This window comes from Glycine soja, chromosome 17 (genome assembly GCF_004193775.1).
Source record: "Glycine soja cultivar W05 chromosome 17, ASM419377v2, whole genome shotgun sequence".
NCBI classification, from domain to species: Eukaryota; Viridiplantae; Streptophyta; class Magnoliopsida; order Fabales; family Fabaceae; genus Glycine; species Glycine soja.
The window spans coordinates 37,596,813-37,619,562 of NC_041018.1; the positions used below are offsets into that span (position 1 = coordinate 37,596,813).

Consider the following 22,750-nt stretch of genomic DNA (forward strand, 5'->3'; position numbering starts at 1 on the left):
AATGTGGAAAACCCCTCAATGTAAGGGTAAAAACCACAGGCCGTTCAGACCAAAGAAATAACTTCACTATAATCAATAAAGATACAAGAGAGCCTCCAACAAGTGCACTAAAACGTGCTACAAATAGCCAAATCAAAACAAGCCATCAATTGGTACAATAGAGACAAGAAGATGATCCCAAAATATAGAGCAGAGTATGCGAAACACTTATCTCTCTCTCCGGATATCATTTCTACGATCCATTTGAAGTATCACATGTGTAGAATCTGTTGTCCAAAAATCATCCTGATCCAACAGTGAACGAATCCACAGTTGCAATCTAAAAAATGTTCTTTGGTGGGTATGCGAAAATCACAATGATTTTCCCACCCCTTTCTCTCTCAATGATTTGTAATTGTTTTTCCCTCTCAAATGAGTCATGTTTACCTAGATTGGCAAGTGTACCAATTTGCTCAAGTAGTAATTAAAACGGTAAGTCCGAGAATCATGTCCACAGGAAATTTGTTATACTTAGATGCCACATATTCAGTTTGTAATCAATTTCAATTGCAGTGAAATAAAGTGAAAGAACTCATTCATGTTTCAAATTCCTAAATTAATTTTTTTAAAACTTAACAACGCATGACAAGACAAACGCAGAGTTGTGTAATAGAACAAATACCAAGATGAATATGTCGGGGAGTGTTTTCTACTAAACTTTCTCTTGACGTAACTAAATAAGTTTTTCTCTATTTAATATTGCTCTAATGTTCTTGCACCATTAAATTACTCTAACCGTAATTCCTCACATGAAAGAGCCTAGTCCTCCTAGTTTTGTTCTTGATTCCTCAACAAACTCATTCTAAGCGAGCTATATTACGTAAAAGGTACAATATTAACTATATTACTACACATTATTCCTAGCAATGTAGGCTTCTAGTTGCTCTACCAAGTTCTAAGGACTAAAAGTATTTTCCAATACTCAAAACCTAACAAAACATATAAATGGGTGATCAAGCCACAAATATGAAAAAAAAAACACAGATAGAAGCAGAGAACACTAGCAATAATATTAAATAGACAGTTAGAGTTTTTACATCAAGAGTGCTCAGTGGAAAAACTCCCCAACAATGAAGTGTTTAGCCCTCTATTAGCAAAGAGGGCTTAATACAAGGGTGAAAATGATGTAGGAATGAAATGGTAAAGTAAAGATGTGAAGAAAATGTCTTCTCTTCAGCCTTGGTGCCTTGTTCCTTCCTTTTCATGCTGCTTGACGCTTCATTTCCCCTCCTCTCTCAGTTTTTAAAAACTTTTGGGCTTCTCAGCTTACGAAGGTGCGCTCAGTGAACATGTCTCACTGAGCGAGAGTTAGTGGCTGGGCACTAAGCGCGAGAAGAGACAAAATCCTCACTGGGCGGGCTGGTTGTGTGCTAAGCTTGCTGCTCTCTAACTCAACATTCTCTAGGGTTTCGTACTTGCTTAGCGAGCTGACTCCCTCACTAAGTGGATGAGCCTCACCTAGCCAATCTGGCTCGCTGAGCGAGCCCTTCAGCAGTATTACCAAATCCTTTCTTCTTTAGCCTAAAAAATCCAAATAAGTTCAACATTAGTCATCAAAATGGAGTTTCCACTGTATAAATTTACACAAGAATAAATTATTTACAAATCTCACAAAAGATTTTTGTGGGCCTCCACTTACCAAAACTTGCTTTCAAGATGATAAGCCTAAAGACACAAAGCCAACAAATGAAGAAGGGGATAAATTTGAATTTTTTTTTCATGGTTTTACATTGGAATAGAATTTGGATTTGTCATGGGCTTTATGGGAGTTTGTTGTGCCATTTTCTTAAATAGAAGATGGAGGCATGCTTACTTCAACTTTCTTTATAACTTGAGAGACCGACTTTATGCCATGGTCGTCATCAATATGAATCGCTTTTGTTGAGGTTGAACAAGTCACATGACAATTACTAGTTAGTAAAACCTTTCTGTTGAAATTTCATTTTCAACATCCCCATTTTTCATAATCATCAATCATTATAACAGTTAAATAATTTAAATAGTAGTAGTTAAATAACGAGAAAATATATGATGCACTAAAGTTGACTTTTTGATAATAACGAAGTTGCTTCTTTGGTTTAAACTGTCCATGATTTTTATCTTTGTTTTCATGCATTTTTCATTTTTGTGTCTCTCATGAGCTTTGGTTTATAATTTTATTTATAATATTTTTTAATTTATGATACATGATGAATATGAATCTAAAACTGATAACATAGGTTGTGGTGTATAAAAGAAAAATATAATATTGTATTGATGGAGTAAAAACTAAGAGTGATTTGAGCAGCAAGTCTTTCTTTTATCAAAGTAAACAGATAGATTATCAAAAGTTTAAAACAATAAAAAAAATAAACTAACCTCTATTGAGGCTTTAGAAAATTATACATATTTTTTTAAAAAAATCTTCACAAACCTCTCATGAGATATAAGAAAATTATATATGTTTTTTTTTAAAAAATTCTAAAAATACCTAGATTTAATGTTATTATTGCTGATTTGAAGTTAGTACACGTGATTTTGTGCGTTGGATCATTGATGGCTTTATTGGATAATTTCGTTTGGTGTCTGATACCCATAATTATTCATTTGGCTTATGAGTTTACTAGAACAAGGTTAGTTCAATGGTTTTGTTGCTTATGGTGATAATCATTTGATTGGTGTGTTTATTTGACTGATAAGTTAAATGATATTTCAATTTGATTGAGATTTTTACAACCTATTTTTCTAATCAAAATTGTCTCATGAAGTTCTGACAATGACATTTATGGAATATGATTTGTTATTGTTAGATATTTGAATAATAGGGAGAATTTGTATAAGTTTTAAAAATTGATGATATATATATAAAATCTTAAAAAAATTGTGTAAATTTTAAAAATAATGAAAATACCTATATAATTTCCTAAAACTGAGAGAATTTTGTATAATTTACTCTAAAAAAATGTATATATTTTTTCCCCTTCTATTCTTGTGTCTTGATATTTGAATTTGTTTTGGCTCCTATAAATTGAAACGGTGGGTGTCCGCGACAGCACTATGAACATTTGAACCCAATCCCAACCCAGCACTGCAGAGCGTGAAGCCAAAATGGGACACCAATACCATCAAGCAACAGATGGACTTTTAAACCTTTTCACAAAGGCCAATCACGATCTCTCAATGGTTCACCATCGCCTCGAAAAGGAGTTTCAGCAGGTTTACCCTGACAACGTAAGCATAACATAACACCCCATCACTGTTTTCACCATTTTCTGTGCACTTTCATCCATGTTTCTTCGATTTCTTAGTAAAACCAATCATGGGAACCTCCAAGTTCGTACCTTTATGCTTAGAACTGAATTGGGTTCTGCAGGCTAACCCTATGAAGCTGGTTTCTAGAATCAAGAAGATTCAGGAAGATATCACAATCTTGAAGGGACAGTGCCATGAGCTTCTGGCTGCTAAGCAGGTACTTTATTGTTAATTGTTAATCACGCTGCAGTGTTATGTGTTCTGGTGGGTTCTATGGATTTGAATTGCTGCAAGGTGTATTTGATTAATAGTGATACCCAAGGTTTTAAATCGCTGTCGTGGTTGCGGTTTCGTTTCGTTCCTTGATGTTGCGGGACATTGTGGACAGATGTGGTCGCGATTACAGTTGTGGTGACTCCAAAAACCTTGATGTGTGACGGAAATCGTGGTTGCAGGCTGTTTTTTTAAAACCATACTTGTTGTACCAATGTGTGCTTTATAAAGATATGAATAAGACCTGTGTTTTGAAGTTAATGTTGGTTGCTCACTTGTGCAGGATTTGATTGATAAGGCTCAGAGAATTCTGGTGGAGAACAGAAATTTGGTGCAGCGTATGCAGCCATCCTTGGGCATCTCCCGCACTGGTGAAGATGATGCTGCATTCACTAACTTCAAACAGGTAATTGTGAGAGTGTGTGTATTTTTTTAAATTGATTTTTTAAGTTAGTCCTTCAACCAATGTGTTTAAATAAATGAAGTAATGAAAATGTGTGTGTGAGTGAGTGAGTTAGTGTATATGTTTTTTAATTGGTTTTTTTTAAGTTAGCCCATCAATGTCTTTAAGCAGATGAAGTAATGAAAATGTGAGTGAGAGTGTGTTTCATTTTCTTTTTAATTTTTTTAAAGTTAGTTCTTCAGTGTCCTTAAACAATTAATGAGATTTCCTATAGTTGGATTTGTGTTTTTCTCATGAATTACTGAGAAGTGCATAATGGTTCATGTAGCCTCACAAGAGGAGTTTTAGTTGTTCAAAGGATTAAGTATCTGTGCTAGGTTTTGATTTCATAGGAGAATAAAAAAGTTAAAATTAAAAATTCAAAGTGTAGTATCTTCCATTTTGAAGGTATCAAAGTGGAGCACATGATGGTAATTTATGCATGTATTTTTTTTTTCTATTCTCAATGGTTGCCTATTTTCCAAGTGGTGTTCTAGTGTTTACACCATTTGCCAGCAAGCAACCAACATAAATCAAATTACATGCTTTACTTACAAATTTTACCCAAGCAAAGGTGTCCTTGGGTAGCTTTCATGTTGCTTTTCCCATATAACCAAGGGTCTTCTTGGTCAAGTTGGTAGAATGTGGGAACATAGAAAATGAAGGCAAAACCATTTCAACTAAAGTTATGACTTGAAGTGGAAAAGAATACATTCTCATTCTGTTTCCATCTTCTTGCATTTCTTTTATATCAATTCTGGTGTAAAGTGATTTTTGTCCCAAATTTTGTATCTCAACACTTTTTACCCAGTCAGTTAAGTAGAAACTAAGTGTAGTTGCACAGATTTTTACAAAATTGTAACTGATTGTGCAGGTAATTGAAGAATGGACAGCACAAGTAAGATCCAAAACAGGTAAGGAGTTTTGAGGATTTATTATTTTGACAATTTCCCGCATATTAAATTTGACAACCTTATTTAATTGATATGTGTGCCATTATTCATGGATTAGCAAAATCTACTAAACGCCAATGCCATGGTTGGAATAAGTATGTATTTTATGCAAGAGTTTTGACCATTGAGACTTGAGAGACACAATATATTGGGGTTTGGATCAATTCCACTATCTTAAAGGTGGGGATTTGTTATGCATGACTCCAATTGATGGTTTCTTTATATCTTTTATCATAGTCTTCACCTTTTTGCTTCACGAATTTAAATATTCCAGTAGCACTAAATTATTTCTTCCTTTTGAGTCCACTAAGAGACCCCTCAATTTACTGATATTCCTTTTCTGGTCTATACTATGAAGTCATGCAGCTACTGGTGTATTTATACATCTGAGTGGTCCTGCTTTATTGTCTAAAGTTCCTATTTGTACAATCTGTGCTACTTACATTTCATAGTTGATACGTTAAGACAGTTATTACTGTTGTCATCTCACTTCTACTCACTCATTTTGATACACCTGTTTTAATGCCTTCCACAATGATGCACCTCCCATTAATTTCCCTTGAATGGCTGTTGCATTTATATCAATAAGTCCCCGATCATAGAAAACCACCTTGTCCTCAAGTTTGATGGTAGGAGTTAGGAAAATCCAGCAGTAAGGAAACACTGAATATTGGATGAACCAAGTCTCCTTAAATTTCCATAGTGATTGCTGCTTGTACAAGCACAGTTCAATAGAGCCAACTCACCCACCTTGTACCTTCATCTCCTTTTGCCATAAGCCCTTTTCCCCATTTGAGACTATTTTGTCTTTGATTGCTTCTGTAATTCTACCCTTGCAACTTGTAAGTAAGTTGGATTCTGCCTCTGCCATTGATGATGTGCCTAGCCAGACGATGGTTGTGGTTGGATGTCATATAATGCCTTATTAGGTGTCTGTCAATGAAGGGATGGTTTGTTTCAAAATTTTGTCCACACCGAGTACCAGGAAGGGAAGGAGTGAAGGACTATCTAAGAATTTACTACTATCAAATCTGATTTATCATAATGTGTGATCTTAGACAATTACCATGCATGACACTGCAAGAATTCAGGAGTAGATAATATGATCTTAGATAATTACAATTTGTACACTGCTAGAATTCTGGAAAAAAAATGAATTCCTCAGTGAATGTGTGTTGAATGCAGGGAATGAAACACATGATTCTGATTCTGGAGATATCAACAAACTACTGTTCTCAGCTATAGTTCAAAGTAATTGATCTGCTATCCCAAGGATAGTAGATGTTGCAATTTATGCCAAGCTCCCTGGGTTTCTCAAATGATTCATATCGTAGACTTGTGATGTAGTGTATGCTTCTATTTGGTTATTCTTCTTTTAAGATGTAGTTGTTCCAGGTTCACTAACTGGTGTGCTTCTGTGTGGAATGGCTTGTAGAAAACAAATTTGGTTTTACTTAAGATGTAAAGAAATGGAATTGTGTTCACAGAAACAAATGATAGTATTAAAAATTAACTCATTAACCATAGAGGTCCTTGCTAACGTGGTGCTTGCACAACCTGATAAAGAGATAAGCACATGTATGCATATGCAGAACATCCATAGCCTGTGTAACAACGTGGAGGTTAATGCAGGAAAACTGAATCATGTGACATTAAGCGACAAAAAAACCTTCAAAACTATATATCAGTGCCAATTGATTTGGTACATGTTTGGATTGAAGTTTTCAAACTAAACCAAAGTTTGAATGAACTTTATTTTGTGAACTGAGTTTTGGAAAAACAGCCCTATTTTCATTTCAAATTGAGTTTTAAAACAAAATTGAGACAAAACTTAGTTTACATTAACTGGAAATTAAATAAGAGACTTCTTCAATTTTGCTTTTTGAACATGGATTAGGATCTCCTTACTGAAAACCAAACATAGCTTTAGTATTTGCCTTCTACACATTTACATTTTGAAAGGAAGTATACGGTATTAAAAGTTTCAACACTGCTTCATGGCGCATTTTTTAAGTAAAGACACAATTACATGTAAACTTAATGTCGTTGTTGTTTTAACACAACCAACTGAACTGTATTAAGTAATTTGTTGTTATAGATGCTGCTGCATATGTCTTCACTTCAATTGGTCATTATCGTGGTAAAGGTATACGAGGTACTACTTTAGTGTCTCAACTCAAAAGCTTTGTGTGCTTGCTACTTTGAAGTGGGAGGTTCTTTTAACCACTTTGCACGAAAGCCTGTTCCTTGACAATCAGAACAGCACCTTGATCCCTGAATAAAAACAAACTAGAGTAATTCCTATGCTCTTCACAGACAACTGGTAGAAAAAAAAAATCAAAATAGTGGAGTGTGGACTCATGCAAGAGAGAGAAAAGTGCAAAGCAATAAAATATTCTAAAAAAAGAGACGTGCCAACACGTGGCAAGCAAATTGGAGGCCGGATGGTTTTCATGAATCTATTGATTAGTGGCACAATAAGTATCTTCTAAACTGATGCTGAGGATGGAATAAATCCTCATTCTAGTCCTTAAAAGATTGTAAATATCAGTTAATATAGTTCCTAACCTTACAATTCTTACTTTAGTCCTTTCCTATATCCTGGACTTAGTTCTCTTGTACTTTGATTTTCTCTATTGTTTTGCCCGAAAAAGGATTAGAGTAATTTATTCATTTACCAAAATCAAGGACTAAAATGAAGATTTTATAAGGTTAGAAATCAAACTAGCTGATCATTATAATTTTAACGGTTAAAATTGTGGTTTACTCAAATAAACAGTGAAGTTATTAGGTTGGGTAACAACATTTGTGGATTAAGGTTAGTCTTTTTCATCATAAAAAGTACCTTTCCTCTGCAAACAACACAGCTAGTGTTTCTGGATGGAACTTCACAAAGCACATTGTCACCAATAATGAAGAAACCAGTGCCTCCACACCATTTACATTCAGTATGCCCTTTAGAGTTGCAAGATGTACACGCAATTGGCATTGGTTGCTGCAAGCATGATGAATATTGTAGAAATCAATTATCTTAATGGGGGTATATCAAAATGTAATTAAATTACTCAAAATCTGTGTGCTTTGCTTCTTCAATGAACATATCTATAATATATGGTTTGATTTATTTGTTGTATGTAGATTTTACTTGGTGATAAATGAAAACAAACATTTTATAATCCAATGTATCTATCTTTTTCACTTAAATGATTATGTGCCCGTTTGACCATCCACCACAATGAACTTTTCATACTATGATACACATTCTAATATAAAATTTATGGATGAGATAAATTTGAACAAACATCTAAATTATATTTAGCAATTCAAAATAAATTCTACTAAAATTTAAAACATACGGATACTACATGGACTCTGTTGAAGATGTAAATCATATCACAAAAGTTATCCCCAATACTTTCTCTGACACACTATATCATAGATAAAAGTATTAGTATTGAAATATGTTAATCTGTTCTATTTACCTTATTTCTTTAGTTGCACTCTGTCCCCAGTAAAAATGTAAAATGATTATCAAATAATACCTTTTTTCTGGTCAAATTCAAAGACATACCTGATGCAACCTATAGAGTACAGACATGTTCTTGGTAGAAAATAAAACAACCAAGGACATCACTATGATATGATCGCTGAAAATTAGAGTCAGTACCAACACATTAAACAAAGGAAACTCACAGAATAACTCAACATAACAGTCAACACATGTGGTAGTGATAAAAGGAACTTAACAATATAAGCTATTAAACTGAATTAGAATGAGTATTGGTGTATGAGCATATTTTTTTATCCGTAGGAATCAAATATAAGTATTAGAGTATTAAGTATTAGGGTATATCAGGATATCAATTCCTCTAAAAAGGGAGAATACTAAGTACATAAAATGTAAAATAGTATTTCATCAGCACTTAACAAAGTGTAAAAACTTGTTCACATTTTCTTTTTGGTTCAATGAAACTTGTTAAATTGAATGAGAAAAAAAGGACCTGAGAGATTGACCAGGCCAGTTCCATGCGCTTAACAAAATCAGAGGAAGAGTCCACCATAGAAGCCTTGACCCGGATGCAAGAAATCCTATTGCATGGCCTTGCATTATTAGGCACAGTAACTGTGACACCAATGGGTGATGACATGAACCTTACACTGTGCATTGCGTTTAATATGTGCACAAACCCTTTACCACAAGACTTCTTTTTCTTCTTCTTGACAGAGATAGAGAGCAGTAGTACAAGGAATGTTTCATGTTTCTTCACTTGAATAATGAAATACCGGGTAGTGGTTTTTGGTTTCATGTGGCGCAAAAGGCGACTTAAAATCCATTGGTTTCTTAGGGGTGAGACAAACATATATATTTTTTTTATAACTAAAAGTTAAGATGAGTTGGATTTTGGAGACTTATCAAAGTCATGAGCCTCAAGACTTAAAAGAATATTTATAGATTTACTTACAGATTACTCACTAATAACATTTTCACATCAACAAAAGTCTCTTTTTTTTTTTTCAAATATAATCAAATTTTACTTATCTATGCCTTATTTAATGAAACTCTCCAAAATACTCTTTATTTGATATCAAATTTCAATGAACGATAGTCTAAAAAAAATATTTGATTGTTAATTAAAAATAATATAATTTAATAAAATTAACTAATGTTTTTAGTAAATATAAAATATTTTTTTCCTTATAATCGTCACCAGAGGAATTACTAATGTTTTGAGTTTGGACCCATTCAAAGATATCATTCATGAAGAAATATAAATATGCCATATTGTTTCTTGTGGAAAAGAACTCAATGTCTTTTCGCAATTCCAGAAGGTATAATGAAAAGCAAAGACGTAACAAGGATGGCATCTAAAATTATGTTTAATATAATATTTTAAACTTTTAGTGCAGCTAAATAAATGGGTTTAATTTTCTTAACTGTAATTATAAAGATTTTTATATTTTCAATTAATCAATCACATTAAAATACAATACAGTAATTAATTAGTCACATTAAATATGACTTTTAAAATACAATAATTAATATGAAAATTATCAATCTTATGCCAATGAAAATTTATAATATTGGACGATTCAAAGATATTCTTTGATCAGAAATTACTCAAATATTAAGGAGTGTTTTTTTTCGCGAGCTTTTTTTTTTAATTTTGAGAATATTTTTTTAAGAATATCACATGGTAATGTTATTTTTTGGGTATTTATATAAAAACGTGTGATATATTCGAAAAAAATTATAGGTCTTTTTAATTGATGTTCTTAGGACATTAGTTAAAGAATTAAAGGAAGAAAATATTTTACGCAATTTTGGATCATAGAAAAATATAAAAAAAAAAGTTATTGGCAATATAATTTTGTACATTTCAATAAAAATTATCTTTTAAGTTTCTTAATTAATACCCTAAGGGTATCAGATAGTATTATCTCATTTTATTACCTCATAATGAATATGAGAATAAATTTTCCCAATCTCATTCCCAAAAATAAATAAATAATCCGTGAAACAAAGATTTATTTAAGAAACCGATTTCTTCTAATAGATTTTTTTCATAGATACAAACCTAAAGATTAAATCCTTAACTACTTGTTTAAGAAATAAAATAATTTATCAATTATATCATGCCATATTGGCACATGACAATCTATAATTTGATAACAGTGAAAAAAAAATCCAAACTTCCAGTGTGTTTTAATTAAATTCTAAACACATGAAATCAGCTCAAATGGGGTGTTGGAAGTAAAAGCCCACAGCTCTTCTATAGGTCGTTTATGGTAAGAAAAAGGTCTTTCTATTTTATTTGGACCGGAGGTAGCTTGGAAAAAAAAAGAATTTCAACTTTTTGGGATCCCTACACTAAACACATGATGAGGATTAACCTTGGTTTCTATGTTTAGGCTTGTGTGTTTGATGTGTTAGTGGTCAACTTATCTCTTATGTTTGTTTAAGTTTTTCTTACAAGTTTTTTAATTAATGAGTTTCTATGTTATGTTAGCCATATTTTGGGATGTCTCTGTATGTACCTTTATAATTTTTTTGAAATGATGCCCAAAAGGGGAGAAGTATGATGTTTTGCAACAAGTTATAAAAAGGACCTAAAAATGTCCTTGGCTTCCAAATGATATGTTGGGTTCAAGAAAGGTAGAAATATTTTTTAGGAGTAATAATATATAAACATTCCGTTATTTTAAACATCTATAATAATTTTTTTTATCATATCTATATTTTATACCTTCTTTTTAGGTGTTGTATAGGAGTTTGGGAGTGTTCATTAAACTTTTTTTTTTTTTAATTTTTGGGTCCCTATCTTATTTGTGTAGAATATATATCGACTTTGTATGATCTTAGCTGAAAAAAATTTAATTATAGTAATTATCTTGGAGTAAACAATATTTCTATTTTTTGAAATTATAAGTTTATGTTACTATTAAAATACTCACTTTGGCTTTTTACTTTTATAAAATGTCATTTTTTTCATAGAAACGGTAAAAAATAAAAAGCACAAATTCGAGACCACTTTTCCGGCCAATGTCTTTTACCTAACAACTCTTCCAATATATTGCTTCTTGAACGCAGGCATTCCTCTTATCACAACAACATTCAACTATTGTTTCTCAATTTAATTAAATCTGAAACATGTTTAATCACTTGGGTAAATAATTGTCTAGTAAATTAATATATACCATATTGACGTTAGAATATACGCAACAGTTGGAATACCTTATTTTTAATTGAGAGTTAAATGTTATATTTTGTTTTTTGCTATAGTTTTTTTTTTGTTTATTTTATTTTACAAGTACATTATTTAATAATCGATTGCCCTTAAAGATGACATATCACAACTGTATTTATAAAAAATGTTTCATGTCTTGTTTTGTTTAGAGATCACAAATGTCTCCTAATCTATTGAATTAAAGATTAATTTCGTTTACGATGCAGATTATCGTTGGTCTAAAATTTTTTTGACATACGTTAAAAATCAAACATGAATTTTTCTATTAAATAGATTGTCCTTGTACATGTGAACGCAACAAGACTTCAGCGTCATTAAATTATTCCACAATTTGAATAATTAATTAAAAAATTTCATTTCTTATAATATTAAAATTTCTCACCTCATATACTTGTGGCAATACTATATCTTAGCAAGTGTTTAAAAACAAATTGGACGGAAATGGAAGTTACAATCACACCCAATAGACTATAGGGTTCTAGACATAGTGCTACAAATTAAGAAGCCAACGACTAGAGAATATAGTATCCTTTATACTAAGTGCATGCTATTCACATTTTTGGGTGGTGTGATCAGTGGCAAGGTGTGAACTCAGAAAGTATATATATAGTATGGTGGAACGTTTCAACTTCATTCCAAATTAAGGTTCTATTGGCCGGCAATTGGATCATGAGTCAATGAGTAAATGGGTCTTCCCTCACATTATGCACAACAGTGCATACGAAACACATGACAATGGCAGGCAAAACTTCATGTATAGTCTATTGAAAGAGCATTAGAAGCACGTTTTATTAGGTTGGACGGAAAATTCAAAAGATTACCACCCATAGTGTTGTCAAGGATAATAGCATAGTATAACATTAAGTCCTATATTAATTAATAATTCATGTACGTGTTACTCATCCCTTTATTACTCCTAGTGAGCTTTCTTCTTTTTCGTTCTTATTTATTTAGTAATAAAGAGACTTTTATATCATAGAGAAGCTTTTGAACCTTTTAATTTCTTTCCTTTTTACTATGCATTTCAGCAAATGTGATTATAAAGTCATGGCTGTGTAGTTTAGGGTTTTTAACCTTTTTAGATTGTAATTTGGTAAAGTCTACATTAGCTGCGCATATCGAGTCAACGACAGATTAATATGTATACTGGAATTATAAAGAAAAAGAAAAGGATGTTTTTTTAGAATTTAACCTTTTTTAAGGAAGAATTTAACTGAAAATATGATGGTTGCGTAAAAGTTTTTTATATTATCAACATGTATATAATTCTAGAGATTCACCTTGAAAGTCTAGTTTAATTGAAAGTCTAGTTTAATTAATTGAATAAGATGTATGAATTATTATAATTTTTTAATTTATTTTTTATTGTTATGGATAAAAAATTTAAGATTATATACTTCAAAGACTTTATTCTTCAAAGTGGATTGCAAATTCTTTTAAATTATCTCGAGTTCGATTCTAAATTTTCTTTAACATCTCATGATTTATTTGTTCGTTTAATTAAGATTAAGGCAAAATGTAAGTATGCATAAAAGCACCTATCAAGGATATAATCCTAGAGATTCACCAAGAAGTTATACTTTATATTTTACAATTTACAATAAATCAAACAATTATATTCACCAAATCAAGGTTCTTGGTACAAATAAAATTAAATTTCTTAAATAAAGTTTTAGATTGAATTTTGTGAATAAAAAATATGATTGGAATGGAAGGTTTCATTCAAAATGACTAATCAAATTTTTTGGTGAGATTAATCAACAACAAAGCCCATATATATATATTTTTTTAATTTTTGTTTAGTGTTATGTTTATTACATTAGTATATTTATCAGTGTGTACAAGATAAAGATATATTCTAATTTTTAGTAATTTTCCCTTTTTATCATCTCATATAATTATTTTTTTTTACATAAACAATAGCCTTCTTTACACAAGAAATAATAATATGTTTGGTTTGTAATTATAAAATTACATTTAAAATAAAAGTAATTTTATCATCATATCAAAACTTTTATTTTTATCTATTGAATTTATAATATTTTTAACTGCAAATCAAACATATATTATTGAATCAAAAGAATCTAACTCTAACTCGGTTAAACATAATACATGATTTACTATAAATATAAACAGTCTCCTCCTAGAAAAAAAAAAAAAACTCGTTACTACCTCCATCAGTCTATTCAACTAAACCGACCAAAAACGCGAGCCTCTATAAATCCCGGTCGTACAAAATTCCATCAAACCTCGTACCGCGCTAACCATCAATTTCAACCCAAAGAAAGAAAAAAAAAACCCTAAAACCTGAAACCCTCCATTCCCAATTCCCAGGGTTGCTTGTTCTTGTTCTTGTTCCTGTTCAACCCTCAAACCCTGCCTTTCCTCACAGGTTGTTGTTGCATTGTGATCATCACACATGACGTGTCACTCCTCTATTGGCACGCGTCACGTGACAAAACCCCCCTTCCCGGTTTGTCCCCATAACCCAATCCACATGACCCAACCCACACACACCATACATCAACATTCAACCACAACACTACACTACTCTCCCACCGAACTAATGTTCTTCTTCTTCCTCGTCCAATTCCAACACCAACTACATTAGTAAGTAACGAATTAACAACAGAGAGAGATAGAGATAGAGATAGAATAATAATAATAATATTAATAATAATAATAATAATGAATAACGGCGTTAGTCAAGAATCCGGTGTGCTCCTCGATTTGGCATCCCACGTGAACCGCTTCGCCTTCGATTCCTTCCGTTCCGACTACAACAACAGCAACACCCTTCTCTCCAATTTCTCGCAATTCAACAACACAAGAACCGGAGAAGCGGCAGTCAAACGCAGCGTTTCGCTGGGGCTGAAGGTTGGGGGAGCGAGTGTGCGGTTTAGGAACATTCTCAATGACTTCAACAGAGCCGTTAGGTTTCACTGCGAGAAGATCCCGATTGGGTTCGCCTCGCTTCGCGTCGGTGACGGTGACGGTGACGGTAACGGTGCTGATGGTAACGGGAATGGTGTTAGAGTGGATGAGTGTAGCGGTGTGGAGAATGAAGGGTTTAGAGGGAATGGCGTGGAGGGTGAGAAACCTAAAAAAGTTTTGATTTTGATGAGTGACACTGGTGGGGGGCATAGAGCTTCTGCTGAAGCTATCAAAGCTGCTTTCTATCAAGAATTTGGAGATGATTATCAGGTTTGCTTTGTTTCTTTTTTTAATCCATATTTTTTGTGCAAGGGGAACACTTTTTTTTTAATCGGCACATGTTAATTTTTAGTTTTGTTTGTAGACAATCGAACCCGTAACCTGTCTCTTATTTTCTTCTTTCTTAAGCATTCAACCAATCTTATATCTCCGTGAGAGGGGAATAGGAGAAGATATTTGTATATTATAAAAGTAGGGGAAATTTGTGTTGATTAATTTTACTAAAAAAGTTCTTGAAATAAGGTAAAAAAAAAGAGTTTATATGAGTATCACTGAGCTCGTGGATCAATTGATATTCTTGAGTAGTAGTTGCGAATTTGAGTCCTGGTATATAATTCCTTTAGATACTCAAAAAGAGAAGATTGATTGCTTACAATCATTCTACTTGACACCAGTAAGATTGCCCCAACAGATGATACGTGTGATTTTGCAAAAAAGAAAAAAGCAATAAGGGTTAATGAGTTATATGTCATTTTTATAAGCTCAAATAAGTTGTCTAGAAGCTCTTCCAAACGCCCCCAAATTGTAAGTTAGTTATGATAATTTTAGGATTGTGTTGGATATTTACTTTTTCTAAGGTTGTCATGGGAAGTTACTTTACAAAAAAAAGAATAAAAACCGAAGATGAGTGATCTGCCCCAGTTGATGAGCCAGAAGTGGGTGAATCATAGTTTAACGCGGATTTCGATATCATAGAAGTACTAAATACGAGGTAATCCTGTAATTATGATAAGATAAAAAGAGCTTATATGAGTACCAACCGTGTGGATCAAATTGATAAGGGGTCGTTTGAGCTTAATGAGTGATCTCAATTCGAACTTTGGGTATGTAAATGTGTCAAATACTCGGAAGAACTTTTCCGTTTATAGTGATTCTACATGGCTCAAGTAGAACTTCCTCCCGTGGAGGATACCTATGGTTTTGTACCAAAAAAAAAAGAGTTTGATTCATGTCATTTTCATGATCTCAAATAAGTTGTCTTGAAGCTCTTCCAAATGCCCCCTAATTGAAAGTTGATGATAATTTTAAGACTGGATTGAATATTTTCTTGTTTAAGGTGATCGGAAGTTATAGGGAATCAAATGAATGGATGTGTGGTTATATGTGTGTTTTTTGGTTGGATTGTATTCTCAGTTTGGAGTTCATGGTACAGGTTTTCGTTACTGATTTGTGGGCTGATCACACACCTTGGCCATTCAACCAACTTCCCAGGAGCTATAGCTTTTTGGTGAAACATGGGCCATTGTGGAAGATGACCTACTATGGAACTGCCCCGCGTGTAGTGCATCAGTCTAATTTTGCTGCAACTGGAACTTTCATAGCTCGGTGAGGATTTGGTTGCCTTCATGCAACAATTCCTGCTCTTATTTTTTGACAAATAGTGATAGTCCATGCTTCAAGCATATACTGCTATAGCAGTCTCCCTGTCTTTCTAGTTGGAAGTTTTCTTTTGATCATTAAAGATATAAGTTATATCAGAATAGTTTCATTATTTTTATGGACTGCGTTTCTAGTTGCGGGAATAAATTTTTTGCTTATATTTGGCACATGTATTTCTGTTTCTATATATAGAAAATTGAGTTGAAGCATAATTTTATATTACTTGATTTCTTAAAATAAAAAGGATAGCATGGTAATTTGGAAGTATTTCAGTGTGATTCGTATTTGATATTTATGCTCTACAAATGTAAAATTGTTAATATTTTGCAACAATTGCCCTCTGGTTGCAGCTTGCAATGTTTGTTGTGCATTGTGTTAATATTAGACAAAACTTATTGACTTTTTCTGCATTCCATGTTTCAGAAAAATACTTTCTTGTGCATGTGTATCTCTTCTCAAATATGATGTAACATCAAATGTCACAGTTAAAATATCTTTTTCTCTTTTTACAGCGAGGTTGCTAAAGGCCTAATGAAATATCAGCCAGATATAATAATCAGTGTGCATCCACTGATGCAGCACGTTCCACTTCGAATTTTGAGGTCTAAGGGTCTTTTAAAGAAGATTGTTTTTACTACTGTTATTACAGATTTAAGCACATGCCATCCAACATGGTTAGTTTTGTTTTTTTATAATATTTTCTTTTCAAAAATCATATCAATTGTCTTATTTTGACATCTTATTTCTTGTTTTCTTTAGGTTTCATAAGCTTGTAACTAGATGCTATTGTCCTACAACAGATGTTGCGCAAAGGGCATTGAAAGCCGGACTGCAGCAATCCCAAATAAAGATTTTTGGTCTACCTGTCCGACCTTCCTTTGTTAAGCCTGTCCGGCCAAAGGTATGCAATATTCTTATAGCCATGAATTATTCGCAAATTTATTTACAATTCTTGGAATACAACATGCTGTGCTATATATATTATTCCCAAATAAATGTAAGTGGATTGTTTGAAATGGTGTAATAGGATAATAGGAATGATCCAGCCTCAATTAGGAGAAGTAATTTATTTTAGGTTTCTCAAGTTATTTTTAAGTAAATTATAGCCACTTCCATGTTCCATGCCAATAGTGCTCACTTGAGCTAATAGTAATGGTTGCCTGTAAACAATAATTTCTTCCCTTGTCAGCATATGAATAAGTGAATGATGGCGTTTAAGCAATAATCAAATACGAAATAGAAAATAGTATAATGCTAAAATTAATAGCTTTGGTGTTTGTTCTGTGTTCTGATTCTATGACTGCAGGCTGTAGTGCAGTATTGTAACTTTTGGTTCGTGTATGTCATAACAGTTACTTAAAGTCTTAAACTAACTGATGCATATTCAAGACTTGTATTTCATTTACTTTAACTGTATAAACTTGGATCAGAATTATAGTTTCACTGTTATTCCATTTTATCAAGCATACTGTTCAATAAACTTGGATCTGTTTTCAGTGAATTGCTTGTTAAAGTGTGAATGTTTTAAATTGGGCTAGTTATATGAGGGTAAGGCTAATTATGTGGACAGTTGTTTTGTTTGGGGAAATTACACTTGCCTCTTACTTTATTTACTTTCTTTTATTCTGATTCCATTATCTATCTGAGAAATTACACCTAACTCCCCTACTTTTATGTGAACTTCTGCCTATAAATAACAAAGCAAGCTTGGTAGGTGTAATATATCAAAAGAGAAAGGCGTTGGGGTAATAACTGATAAACACTAACCTCAGTAAAGGTTGGGGTTATTAGAGTAATGTACAGAGAGTTGCAGTATTCAACTGCACTCTCAGTTAAAGTGAGTTAGTTAGGCCCTAGGGTTTAGTTTAACTTACAGTTAGTTTGAGGGTTAGTTATTGAAAGCTGTTGACAGCTGTCATAACTAACTATCCTAGCCTATATATACCTAATTGTAACACAAAGTTCAGTGGCCAAATACAATTTCTTTTCTTGATTCTCAAGTTTTTCTTTCTCTCAGATTCTCTCTCTTATCTTCTTTTATGGTACTGTTAGAATTCTACTAGGGGTGATTAACCCTTTAAAATTGAAGTCACAAGGAAAGCTACATTACTGTTATATTTTTTGCATTTGATTTTCTAAAATGCATTGCATCAGATAGTATTGGCTTCATTGGACTTTTCTAATTTATGCTGCAGGATGAACTAAGGAGAGAATTAGGGATGGATGAGGATCTTCCTGCTGTATTATTGATGGGGGGAGGTGAAGGTATGGGGCCCATTGAGGCTACTGCTCGGGCACTTGGAGATTCATTATACGACGAGAATATTGGGGCTCCTGTAGGTCAGATCCTTGTGATCTGTGGTCGTAATAAGAAACTTGCTAACAAACTAAGTTCTATTAGTTGGAAGGTTCCTGTGCAGGTATTGTTACCCTTAAAATATTTTCAGAATCTTTTAAATAATTTTTTGAATCCGATATAAATTACAATATGTTTGTCAGTGTTATTGCACTCTCTCTCTCTTTGGTGTTGTTTGTTCTTGTATGTGCTTAATTAAGTTTGTCAGCCGTCCATGTGTATGGACGTGCTCTTACATGATGAACTAGGTGTCTATCCTTAGGATCAGATTTCTTATATGCAATGTTTTTAAAATTGGACTCTTCATTGAACTAGTGAAAGTACTGGTTTACAGTTCATTGATTCAACCCTGATTGAACCAGGGTCAAACTGTTAATAATGTTGCATGTGAACCAATGGTTGAGGACCCCAGCTGTAAAATTTCTTAATTCTTGTGAATTGGTTAATAGAAGGATCTTATACACAAGACCAGTGGTAGTATTAGTTTTTCTTTTCATGCGATAAGGTAGAAAAGTTCAGGCGTGGAACTTCCATATTAAGTTTTTTGTTTTGGGTGAGTGATGCTTCAATTCATTGATGAGCATAGCAATTACTAATTCAGCATCGTATGTATCACCATGGTAGCCCCTGAATTGTTTTTATTTTTACCTATATTTAGGTCAAAGGATTTGTTACCAAAATGGAGGAATGCATGGGAGCTTGTGATTGCATAATTACAAAGGTTTGATCCCACAATCCTGACTAAGTTTTTTGTACCCCACCATGACAGAAATTGATGGATTTTTTTTCCTTTTTGTAGGCAGGCCCAGGGACGATTGCAGAGGCCCAGATCCGAGGCCTCCCTATTATTCTGAATGATTACATTGCTGGGCAGGTATTTTTTGTTTCTGGCTATAATTCCTAAACCTTATGATTTTTGCTAAAATATCCAGCTGATTCAATTGTGTGCATGGCATAATTTTTAGGCCGGGTTCCAGAACTTGGGTTATTTTAGCTATAATTAGAAACTAGTAACTAAGCTGACAAAAATAAAGAGATGGAAGGAATCTTTCTCTAGTATTTGTTTAAAAAATAAGTTGGACTATGTTAGCAAACCCTATAAGGATTTGTTAATGTACTCTTGTTTCTCGAAAAAAAAAGTATTTTAGTAAGCTATAACTTGAGTGTATTTTAAGGAAATCGAAGATATAACTTACTAAAATACTCCTAAAATACAAGTGGATGTTTTTTATAGCAAGTTTAGGGGAGTAGAAATTCTGTTAATGTGTGTTTGTGACATAGATAGATACATGTCTGAGATGCGGGTATGTTGGAATTTCTGCGTAAAAAATGTACAAAACGTAGAAGCTAGAGTCTTTTGCTTCTAGATTGACATGAATCCTCTTTATCTAACGCTAAACCAAACATCCCATTATACTTTGATCGCGGGTTCAATCCCTCTTGCATAGAAAAAACTAACAAACTAACAATTAACATTTGCTGATTAAAAAAAAAAAAAACTTCGGTAGAATCCATTTCTTGCTTTGAATGTCATTGTCACTGAATTCCATCTTCCTCCACATGGTTAATTAAAAAAATGGTGTACTTATAGCAGTTCCTTATTTTTCAGGAAGCTGGCAATGTCCCCTATGTAGTTGAAAATGGATGTGGGAAGTTTTCAAAATCCCCCAAGGAGATAGCGAAAATCGTAGCCGAGTGGTTTGGTCCAAAAGCTTACGAGCTACAACAAATGTCACAAAATGCATTGAGGCTAGCAAGGCCAGATGCTGTGTTCAAGATTGTACATGACCTTCACGAGCTTGTTAGACAAAGAAGCTACCTACCAGAGTATTCTTGTACAACTTAAACTGACACACGAGACTGAGGGTTTTTTTTGCAACACTGTTTCTGAGGAAAAATATGTACAAGGCAGCGATGATGATGTATCACTAGACAAAAAAAATTCAGTGTATTTTCTTCCATCATTTTTCAGATGCTCATTTGAAAATTCTAAATAGATATATAGTTTTGAAGGTTTCTTGATTATCACTACTGTTCATGTTAGAAAAACATCGTAATTTTTAGTAACTCTTCCATGAAAAAACTGGATAGCAAACTTGCATGCAGCATCTCTTTACGGGTCAGACAAGGGTTGAGACTTGAGTACTTGAGTTTGAAAACTTTGCCATTACCTTATCGTCTATTAAATGAATCTCAGCATATAAAGAAATTAATTAATGAAGATAAATTATATATGTGCAACACCTATCATTCAAATACACATGCACATCTGTTTTCAGTATATGTATATTTTCTAGTTTCTGCATCAAAGTAAAGCAGTTTGATGCATATTAAATTTTTAATTGATATGCCATGCTAGAAAGTAACATAAATTTACTATAATGGCATTTAAGTGTTATTTACTTTTTTTCCTTTTTTTTGAAAAAATATTTTATTTCCTTTTATAGTCTATTATATTATTTTCTATCTTTTTAATAACATTTAATTTCCTTATTTATAGTCTTCATTATAGACATAATAACATTGTTTATTTTTTGCAGAAAATATTTGAGTATTATTTTTTAATAGTATTTTCCTTTTGTAATTTATTATTGTTATTTTAAAGGTAGTAAATGATTGCATTTGTAATCATGAATTTATCAATATTTCCTTTGTATTGATCTGAGGATTAAAGACATTTGTTAAAATAGACTAGATCACAAACACTATATAAAGGTTTGGCAACTTCAGTTTTGACCAATTTCCTAACACTGCTCTTTGTGTATTTTTCTTTTAAAAAAATTCCTCATATTTGTTCTTTTGAGCATTGTTTGAGGCTCGAGAGTTTTCTAGCCTCGATTACATGAGATGTAAACGTTTGGAGATAATAAATTTAGACTAAGACTATAATCTGGTGAGTAACATAATCAATTTTGATTTAGTATATTTTTAGAATTTTAAAACATGATTAATAAGATTATTTTTCAAAAAAAAAAATGCGTTTATTAATTTTTATTATAAATTTGCAAACGTTTTTAGTAATATGTGGAATTAATGATTGACATTTGTAAAAAAAAATAATTAAATATTTAATTTGTCTTATGTGTAAAAACAATTTATTAACCTTTTGATATATTACTAATGTAAATAAAATTTAAAATATATAATCACAAATGTTTTGAATATAAATATTACCAATATAAATATCTGATACATACATATATTTGTTCGATGAATGTAGCTTTTTATGGTTGGCACTCTGTGACTGTTAGTGTCTGGCTCCATCCTGTGTAGAATCATTCCTTTGTTCATTTGTTTTTGGATGTTTGCCAGTAACGGTTCAAAATTAGGCCTTTGCATTAAAGAACATTGCATGCACCGAATCAATGCTCTTAAAATTTCATCAACACATAAAGGGTGGTATAGGTGTTTTTGAGGTGAGAATCTTGTTAGTGAATATGTAAGTATCATTTTAAGGTTAATTGAGTCTTAAGACATATTCTTGTTCCGAAGAGATCTTGAGATTCAAATCAGTTAAACTTTAACTTTTTAAGAAAAAATTGAATGAACTAAAAAGGAAAGATTATATTGCTATTGCTATGTACGTGGCAATATGTGAGAGCTACATTCTCGCGTACGTGACAAAAAATAATTCTATTGCTGAGATCAACACAATTGAAAACATGACAATTTCTCAATTCTCATACATCAATTTTAAATGCAAACGGTAGTAGTTAGCTAGCCAGCGTTGTATGCATTTGTAGAATGGTATGTGTACAAGTGAATCTTTCGTGAATCTTCTCAGTGTTCTATGGCCCATGCCATGAGTCATGTACACATGTTTAAGGCTCTTGATTGCCACGATAACTTGGAACTAACATTTGCACAAAATTACAATGGCACCTGTCACTTTTATCAGGCTTAAGATAACGCCAAGGACTAGCAATTTCAACCCTTCAGCACGTGAATTTGATTTAGCTTTTGATTTCTGAGACCAAGAAGTCGTACTTTCTCACGTGACCCTTATAACACAAGAAATTAGTGTATGGTCGAACATCATTACATGTATATGATTTCGATTATTTTAAGATGACATGTAGTTTAATTTCTTAATTTATGAGATAGGTGTCACATGAAA

At 32.5% G+C, this 22,750-nt stretch overlaps 3 protein-coding genes across 4 annotated transcripts; 2 read left to right on the top strand and 1 right to left on the bottom strand.

Annotated features, from left to right (window-relative positions):
- Positions 1-3,041: 3,041 nt before the first annotated feature.
- Positions 3,042-6,459, top strand: LOC114392883. The gene is made up of 5 exons (XM_028354138.1): positions 3,042-3,249; positions 3,392-3,487; positions 3,827-3,949; positions 4,860-4,899; positions 6,124-6,459. The coding sequence occupies exons 1-5, from the start codon at positions 3,127-3,129 to the stop codon at positions 6,195-6,197; spliced, it is 456 nt and encodes a 151-aa protein (XP_028209939.1). The 5' UTR covers positions 3,042-3,126; the 3' UTR covers positions 6,198-6,459.
- Positions 6,460-6,842: 383 nt separating this feature from the next.
- Positions 6,843-9,298, bottom strand: LOC114393014 (protein disulfide-isomerase LQY1, chloroplastic-like). 2 transcript variants are annotated; one of them, XM_028354273.1, is made up of 4 exons: positions 8,940-9,298; positions 8,510-8,585; positions 7,784-7,933; positions 6,843-7,212 (listed from the first exon to the last, which is right to left on the bottom strand). In XM_028354273.1, the coding sequence occupies exons 1-4, from the start codon at positions 9,044-9,046 to the stop codon at positions 7,135-7,137; spliced, it is 411 nt and encodes a 136-aa protein (XP_028210074.1). In that variant the 5' UTR covers positions 9,047-9,298; the 3' UTR covers positions 6,843-7,134. The 2 variants fall into 2 exon arrangements, with proteins under 2 accessions (XP_028210074.1, XP_028210073.1); XM_028354272.1 differs by lacking the exon at positions 8,510-8,585 and having other exon boundaries at positions 8,940-9,271.
- Positions 9,299-13,921: 4,623 nt separating this feature from the next.
- On the top strand, positions 13,922-20,658 carry LOC114394029 (probable monogalactosyldiacylglycerol synthase, chloroplastic). Its single transcript, XM_028355574.1, has 8 exons — positions 13,922-14,888; positions 16,051-16,223; positions 16,790-16,951; positions 17,037-17,178; positions 18,473-18,697; positions 19,292-19,354; positions 19,433-19,507; positions 20,243-20,658. The coding sequence occupies exons 1-8, from the start codon at positions 14,373-14,375 to the stop codon at positions 20,477-20,479; spliced, it is 1,593 nt and encodes a 530-aa protein (XP_028211375.1). The 5' UTR covers positions 13,922-14,372; the 3' UTR covers positions 20,480-20,658.
- The last annotated feature ends 2,092 nt before the right edge of the window (positions 20,659-22,750 follow it).

Excerpts from the sequence above, each read along its gene's own strand:
- LOC114394029 (XM_028355574.1), top strand. The coding sequence starts at position 14,373 with ATGAATAACGGCGTTAGTCAAGAATCCGGTGTGCTCCTCGATTTGGCA. Across the intron at positions 18,698-19,291 it reads GTTGGAAGGTTCCTGTGCAG|GTCAAAGGATTTGTTACCAA; the intron begins GTATTGTTACCC and ends ACCTATATTTAG. Across the intron at positions 19,508-20,242 it reads ATGATTACATTGCTGGGCAG|GAAGCTGGCAATGTCCCCTA; the intron begins GTATTTTTTGTT and ends CTTATTTTTCAG.
- LOC114393014 (XM_028354272.1), bottom strand. The coding sequence starts at position 9,245 with ATGAAACCAAAAACCACTACCCGGTATTTCATTATTCAAGTGAAGAAA. Across the intron at positions 7,934-8,939 it reads TGGCCTGGTCAATCTCTCAG|CAACCAATGCCAATTGCGTG; the intron begins GTCCTTTTTTTC and ends TCATGCTTGCAG. Across the intron at positions 7,213-7,783 it reads GTGTTGTTTGCAGAGGAAAG|GGATCAAGGTGCTGTTCTGA; the intron begins GTACTTTTTATG and ends GTTTTTATTCAG.
- LOC114392883 (XM_028354138.1), top strand. The coding sequence starts at position 3,127 with ATGGGACACCAATACCATCAAGCAACAGATGGACTTTTAAACCTTTTC. Across the intron at positions 3,488-3,826 it reads AGCTTCTGGCTGCTAAGCAG|GATTTGATTGATAAGGCTCA; the intron begins GTACTTTATTGT and ends TCACTTGTGCAG. Across the intron at positions 3,950-4,859 it reads CATTCACTAACTTCAAACAG|GTAATTGAAGAATGGACAGC; the intron begins GTAATTGTGAGA and ends CTGATTGTGCAG.